Here is an 8421-nt window from a genome sequence, read left to right as displayed (position 1 = left end):
CTAAAAAAAAGGGGGGGGGGAAAGAGAGTGGGGGGGGGGGGGAAGTTAACTCTAGCATATTTTATATTTCTCTGTTTAGTGCTCTATAGTAGTACCTGTGTTGTGCAAAAGTGTCATAATTTACATTCCCGCCTAGATGAAAAACGGATTACATTCCATCTCTTTACCTGTTCATAGCTCAGAGTGATCTCTAAACCCCTTAGCATAAAAATAAAAGATGACTCATCCTCACCTCTTGTGCTGGTGTTAAAAATAGCAAGTCAATATTGGTAGATAAATTGGACTTTTGAGAAGCCTTTATATAAGGAGAAAGACTGAAATAGATGTAGAAATATACTGGATTTCAGAGGGTCATAGATATGTCTATGGTATGGATCAATCAATGTATTTAGAAAAATGGCATCAGAATAACCCTCAAAAATGAGATTGTTTTCAGTTTTTTACAACATTAGATTAATTGTATTTATTCGCTCAAATGCCACAAAACAGCTTTGGTAGTCAGCACATTTGTTCAGACTGACAAAGCATTTGCTGCAGCCAGATTGAAACATTACATCTTATTAGTATTCTCATGATGACATGCAGCTGGTGACTAAGTGAGAGTGGACAAGGAGAATGTGTGTATGATTTCACAAGGAAAGTAAAATACTGAGACAATTAAAAAATAAATAAACAAAAAAGAATAAAATAAAAACACTTCTCCTCCCTTTTGTTATTGATGTTTATTACAAGAATGGTAGGGCTCCAAAAATAAAATATTATATCTTTAAATCTTTTCAAAATACAATTATTATTTTTTTTTATGTTTTTGAGGGTGAAAATCACTTGCCTGCTTTTCATTTTTGTATATTAGTTCATTTTGTATTCTATTTGATTTTATTTTACTCCAACATCTAAAAACATAATAGAGAATTAGTTGGTAAAAAGGTATCCTTTCATCTAATAATTTTTCTCTGGCCCTTTAAAACAAAGCTAAACAAATAAATAATCATAAGAAAACATCTACATATGGATGTTAATTTTGAATGAGTCACACACTGATACATGGGTTACCTTTCCAGCAAGCCATCTAAATTGAGTGGGTGTTTATTTTATTTTATTTCTTGTATACCTTCTGTCCTCCTCTTTTTCAGGAGAGCTAATTAGCAAACTAAACTAAAGTTTCAACAATTCTTTGCATGAGGTTCGTGCACAAGTTTTCCATAAAAGGAATTTCCGGTCTTATTTCTTATAGCTTTTTTAAACCTTAAAAAAAGTAATGTAATTCCTAACACAAACAACATTTAATATTTTCAACTGTAAAATGAGTAACTTTCTCTGGATTTATAAGGCATGAACTTGCTAATAGGGTCAGTATTTTCTTTTCAGATGCTCAGATCTGGTGCCAAACGGTTTCATATGCATAATAATCTTTATCAAATAAGTGTATGCAAATTAAAACATTATATGCAACACATAGAGGAATATGGATAAAGGACGATGGTCTCATTTCATATTTCCAATTGAAAAACTACTACTATATTCAAGAAGTGTTAGAAATTTACATTTCGCTGAAATCTACACATTGGAATAATGTAAATGAAGCACTTTTTTTTTTACACTACTATGATCAGTGATTTGGGCTAACATTGATCTGCAATATAAACTGCTAAGTGATGGCCCATTCGTATGATAGATTTACCTTCATACAGTCCCTATGCATGTCAGCAAATAAACAGAAAGTGCAGGATTATAGACAATCCAGCTCTAAAAGCAATACAAAATCTTTGGGCTGATGCAGATAGCACCATTCAAGCACTACCACAAGAAAACACTTAGCCTAAATATTTACTCAAGGAATAATATGTCTATAGCTGCTGATACCATTGAGATGAGATGTTTCTGCATGCATATATCTGTGAATATTCGCACTAGATATTATGTAATAGTTTAATATTCAGTAAGAGCTTCAGAAATTATTGAGAATGACATACAAAGCTCTCACTTATTCCAAGTCATAATGGCAGCTGAATAGATACAATGCTGTCAAACAGTACTAATAACCTATAGGCAGAGGGGAGCATGTATTGTACTACTTTAAATGATCTGGCTTTCTTGTAACAGTGAGCTCAAACTAACAAATGAAAGGAAAGAAACACCATAAGCATAATTCCAATTTCAAGACACACCAGACCAGATTACAATGAATTTCATTTTATGAATTGTAAAAAGCTGTTATTTTGTAATGCACAAAGGGTGAAAAGTTCAAATGCTGTCCAGATGGCGCACTGAAAGGGACTTTACTTAATAAGATGACATAATTAGATTTGGCCTAATCAAACTGCCATTTAAAACTAATCCTGCGTCTGTTAGCTTATTACTGTGCTTTTTAAAAGCCATAACCGGCCAATAAAATGCAATTAGTGGCATCTATAATTTTACTAAGCTGTGGGGTAAACAGGACAGAATGAGATAAAGAATCTTATGTTAAACATACTTCTAATAATCTCTTATGAATACAGCATAAACATGAATCTTAGTAAACACTCAGCCAAAACACACAAATCTCAATATCTCCATATATTTGTACATTATTTAGGATATTCTAGTTTTTTTTGACTTGCTATGTTGGTCTAGCTCAGCTCTGTTCCCCTCAAAATCCACCACAGTGATGGTACATACAGTACAGAATGTCATTTCCCATGACCAAATGTCCCCGAAAGGCCTCATAAATCAACTTTAATGGTATATTATGGCTCTGAATGACACATTACTAATCAAGCTAAAGAAGTTTCTGATGGATTTAAAAAATTTTTTGCTCTTTTCTAACACAGCAGCTGTTAAACCCCAGGTCAATGAGTTTTAAAGGACAAGTAATCAGACTGAGATATCATGTTGGCATCATCTGTGTGTTGAAATCAGAGAGGAAAGTATGATTTCCTCCTTTCCGTCCATACAGGATTTCTCTAATTTGGTTCTGCCACTTACCATTGTGTAGCAAAAGAACAAGATAGTGTGTTTGAGTCCTTAATGGTCTCAAAGGTTGGTCAAAATGTTCAGGGTTTAAACAAAACAGAGATTAAAAAAGTAAAATCGTTGCCGTAATATAACACTATTGCTCTATTACTGGGAAATTAGTGTCACATGATCCTTCAGAAATCATTGTAATATGCTGACTTGGTACACATGAAAACTGTCTTATTTATTGTTGAAAACAGATTGTTAATATCTTTGTAGAAATAAATCTTTGATCTTCAGACCTCAAATTTATAAATGGTAGTGTCTTTTCAACAATAAAGCAGCTTCTTGAATAGTATGTGTATTTATTTTTGGGTCTGAGGGGATTGTTCACCCAAAACATTTTTTTATTGTTGGTCTATGTATACATGTAAGTCTTTGGCCATTATGCTGCATTTCTCTGTGACTACCAAAGTACTTCCAAGTTAAAAGTCTTTAATCTTTGAAAAACATGTCTCGTGTTCCGTTCAGCAGTTTCTAAATGCAAAAACATGACCTGTGTGAATGGCCCTTAACACCCAGCATTCTAGTAAACACTAGCGTAGTTATTTGAATCTCTTTTTAAAAGCTTCAGGGTAACCCACACTGAAAGGTGCTCAAAGCTACTTAATAACCTGCCCAAGGGGAGCGACAGTATGGAAGAAGCTCAGTCAGAGGAACAGAAAAGAAGGAAGTAACCGACATTTGACACCGTGATCCCCATGTCTCTACTATAGAGAAAGCTAAAACTATTTCGGAATGCTTCTAAGCCCAACGTGGCTATTTAGAGGACCACAGAGTTCTGGGAAGCATTGTGGAAATACTGCAACTGACGTGTGCCTTTAAATAAGCCTGGGATGTCCAGTACTCACACACTAATGTATGTAGTTGGAAATGACTAACTCATACTCTTCACTCAATGAAAGATCTGTTATATAAACTGTAAGTTTCATGTGGTTGAACCAGTTTACCCCCTCATGTTGTTCCAAACCTGACTTTTCTGTGGAACACACACACACACACACATACAAAAAAAATTAATTTTGAACAACACTGAGGTCCAAAACAACACTGGAACCTATTCACTCATTGTATGGACAATGAAAGTGTTCCATAGAAGATCCAAAAAGTTTGGAAGATGGGAGTGAGTAAATATTGATTACATTTTAATGTCTGGGTGAACGATTCCTTTAATTTTAAAAAATAAACAAAAACATTACTAAGACTTTAGCCTGTTCTAGTTTTCATTCTTGCAATGTCAAATTCCACGTTTCATGTATAGACCTCAAATGACAATGTTAAAAAAGCTATTAAGTATAATTTGCATTTAACACATGGTATCTTGTCTAGTAGGCCACTCATTCTCTCTCTCAATTAAAGTCTATCAGAATTGTTCAGATAAGCTTTCCAGACAGCATGCATCTGTTCCAATGTATTCTTGACTAGCAGGAAACTCCAAACGAGCATAAGCAACCCAGAACATAAATGCATGCTGGTATAAGCTGTTTAAGGGTAATAGGAACTCTCGACTCACATCAGTCGTTTAGGAAGGAGAAATCTCTGACCCTGTTTACCACTACACTGTCTGCTGCGAGATGCGTGAGCTGCCTGGCAGTGATCTGCTTACAGCTGTGACATCAGACTATCCCGAGAACACCAGACAGGCAGGCGAGAGGAGGAATGACAATTAGTCTACTGCAGTGAGGACACTTCAGGTTGAATGAGGAAAAGCTGCAGCACTTGAAACAGCCAAAAAGACACGCTTCATATTCATTACACCAGTGACTTGGACAGTTGCAAATGCGGTATCATGATGGCTCCATTCCAAAAACCAGTAAACTACCTTACTGCTTACTTAGGCAGCTGCCGTATATCACAGACACATCCAAACTCACACACACACATACATATATATATATATATATATATATATATATATATATATAAACAAAAGAAATAAAGTAATATGATTTTAACTAGGTTCTAGAAGAGAGACAATGAGTGCCATGTCAAATGGTTTTTGTGCAATCAGTGAAAGACTATGACATCTTCTATTACAGCCATTAATAATTTCAGCAATATCATTAGTCTATAGCAAGAATTACACGGCAGAGAATTAGCAAATACACATAAATAAACGGATGACCCATAAAGTGACCGAAAGTTGGCTTTGACTGAACTCATCTTCATCATCAAATAAATAATTAAATACATAAATACATACATACATATTAGCTTACAACAACAGAGACATTTACTTGAAATGATTTCGGTCAACATTGTCTTCCACCTCAAAATTTAAGATAAAATACTGGCATTTTCTGTTCATTTTAAATTTCAATTTTCATTTAGAGATTTTAACATGCTTTTGTTTTAAATTGTGCCACAGATGCTTAACATCAGATTTGCTAAAAAAAAACCTAAAAAAAACTGATAAATAAATAAATATAAAGTTGTCCAACATACATGGAGCAAATTTATTTACAATAAAATGTAAACTAAAATGACATAAAAAAAAGTAATGTTAGAGCACAATAAAGATACTGACCCAAAGCCTGGTTCTAATCTAGAGCTAAATGTTAAAAATGTTACTTTTTATGTACCCTCTGCACGTAATGCCTGACAAGGAACTCGGGCATGTGTGCCCTTCTGAGCGCTTATAATTTCCCACAATTTCCCAGTCTAGAGGAGAATGAAACAATCCTTACAAAATGTTTACAAAAACAAACCTCAAACCACCAAGCAGCATGAACGCATCCCCAAACAGCTCTATAGATTGAACAATGATTTACAATTCATATTACATTTGTATTTATTTTTTACCTGTGCCATGCTGAACGCCAACAGGTGCTCAGTCACGGTTCAAGCCCCTCCTTCCGTCTCTTCACTCGTTGTACTGAACCACCATCCCCACCTAGTGACTGAGTTCTGTTACTGCGCCTCCAGTTGTGTTTGTGTTTGATTTGTTTACAAACGGATGAACGTGAAAACGGGCAAATATGGCATAATATTTTGGGGATTTTTTTCTGTCATGACTCCAGTAGTAAAACTATATAAATATAGACAAGTAGAAATGTGCTTTTTAAGTTCCATCAGTTCCATTTTTAATACCATCCATCACTTACTAGAACACTTACTAGAACAAAAAGCAAGTGTGCTTCCTAGCAAGCAGTAAAAGAGCTGATGTTATGTTAAGGTGTTTCTCATTTAATGGTGATAAAAATGCATTGTTTGGATTATTATAATTTTATCTTTATTATATTCATAAAATGCAATGACCAACTGCTAATGTTTAAACAATTTAAAATCAACATTAAAATATTTATATTTAGAAACAATACAAAATTTTAAAGCAGTACAAACTATACAAAAGGTTAATATGTAAAATGCACATATATCCCTGAAATGTTTGGTCATATGTACTCTTGTTTGTACAATATACTTGGTTCTCAATTTAAATAAAAAAGGAAAACTCCAGGAACAATCACTTTTTTTTTTAACTTTTAAAAAATGTATAGTTGGCATTGACAGTACAATATTCCATTTAATTTAATAACATGCTGCCAATCTGGTGGGTAAATAATACAACTTTCAGTAGCTGTTCAGTAGTTCATTCATTAGACGTCTTTCATGCTTGCACAGAGCGTTGAACAGGTCCTTAGCAATGCTTTCACAATTCACACAGGTAAGCAGTTTCCTCATCTTATCTTGATCTGTTGGCTTCACTCTCATATTTGCAACTGATTCATCATGTAGGTCAAGATCATCAATAATTGGATCAATGTTCTTCACGTTTTGAACCAACAGACTTAAGTTTTTTTTTAGAAACTTCTGATAATCTGGGAATACAAAAAGAAAACATCATAAGATATTGGAAAGAGAAATATATGAATAGAAAGAAATAAACTTAATCTAACCTTGTATTGGCCTGTGTTCACAGTCTCTATAAGGTTTCTGGTCTGAAATATTAGGAGAAAAAAGATTATTATTATTTACATACAATACATGCACTACAACACACTATCTTATACCGTGTACAATGTGCCTTCAGTGGCTTTTTGTATTATTTATACATTTTAAAGTGTGACATATATGAGAGTTGCCACTCTAAATTTCATTGTACCTTGTGCAATGACAATAAAGTATCTTACTTGTTGAATTGGGTTAACAGATGAGAAAGCACCTTCAGATGGTCTTTTATTATTGATATTGTTAATTATAAACACATTTTAATAACCAAACATAGAATGTAGCTGTGTCCCAGATTGTGCATGTGATCCTGTTGGAGCAGAATTTTCCCAATTATACATATAAAATTAAATTTGGTCCCAAACTACTTAACCCCTACTGAATGACAGCTTAATTTGGACTAAATGTGCAACTTTGTTACTGCAGTTATTTATTTATTTTTCTCCTTAATTTGATTATTTTTGGCTATTTAATTGTTGTGTTTATTGTTAGAAAATTGCTAAATTACACAAACCAGTTTTTTTAACTGTATGTAGATGTGTTCAAAATATGAGGACTTCATAAAAATGCAAACTATACTGAACAAAATTATAAACGCAACACTTTTGTTTTTGCCCCCATTTTTCATGAGCTGAACTCAAAGATCTAAGACTTTTTCTATGTACACAAAAGGCCTATTTCTCTCAAATATTGTTCACAAATCTGTCTAAATCTGTGTTAGTGAGCACTTCTCCTTTGCCGAGATAATCCATCCACCTCACAGGTGTGGCATATCAAGATGCTGATTAGACAGCATGATTATTGCACAGGTGTGCCTTAGGCTGGTCATAATAAAAGGCCACTCTAAAATGTGCAGTTTTATCACACAGCACAATGCCACAGATGTCACAAGTTTTGAGGGAGTGTGCAATTGGCATGCTGACTGCAGGATAACCAGATAACCAGGAAATCAAAGCTGTTGCCTGTGAATTGAATGTTCATTTCTCTACCATAAGCCGTCTCCAAAGGCATTTCAGAGAATTTGGCAGTACATTCAACCAGCCTCACAACCGCAGACCACGTGTAACCACACCAGCCCAAGACCTCCACATCCAGCATCTTCACCTCCAAGACAAAAGTGTTGCGTTTATAATTTTGTTCAGTGTACAAAGAAAAATGTTTTTAAAAATTCAAAATTAAACAGCTTATATAAAATTTACTTTGGCCTGCTTTGGCCTTTGGTTGTAAGAAAAGTCTGCCACCAGATGTAAAGGTTTTGCCTTTTTACATAAAAAAAAAAAATCTGTCAGTTCATACAATTGTTAATTATACATCTGATAATGTTTCCGATTATTAATAAATATAAATCACACTTACTGCTTACTTTGGTGCCTGATTGTCCTGTCATGGTTGCAGTCTCTGGAGAGAGAGAGAGAGAGAGAGAGAGAGAGAGAGAGAGAGAGAGAGAGAGAGAGAGAGAGAGAGAGAGAGGTGTGT

General features: G+C 34.3%; 1 protein-coding gene across 2 annotated transcripts in view; it reads right to left on the bottom strand.

Annotated features, from left to right (window-relative positions):
- Positions 1-6454: 6454 nt before the first annotated feature.
- Positions 6455-8421, bottom strand: part of LOC107602162 (uncharacterized) — a 5461-nt gene continuing 3494 nt past the window's right edge. For both annotated transcript variants that reach the window (XM_016294586.1, XM_016294587.1), the window contains 3 exons: positions 8302-8343; positions 6894-6935; positions 6455-6815 (listed from right to left, as the gene is read on the bottom strand). In XM_016294586.1, coding sequence (XP_016150072.1) covers positions 6568-6815; positions 6894-6935; positions 8302-8343 — 332 coding nt within the window. In that variant the 3' untranslated portion in view covers positions 6455-6567. The remainder of the gene's footprint in view (positions 6816-6893; positions 6936-8301; positions 8344-8421) is intronic.

This window comes from Sinocyclocheilus grahami, unplaced genomic scaffold, assembly GCF_001515645.1.
Source record: "Sinocyclocheilus grahami isolate Dianchi unplaced genomic scaffold, SAMN03320097.WGS_v1.1 scaffold320.1, whole genome shotgun sequence".
Classification (NCBI taxonomy): domain Eukaryota; kingdom Metazoa; phylum Chordata; class Actinopteri; order Cypriniformes; family Cyprinidae; genus Sinocyclocheilus; species Sinocyclocheilus grahami.
This window is presented reverse-complemented; position numbering and strand designations above follow the sequence as displayed.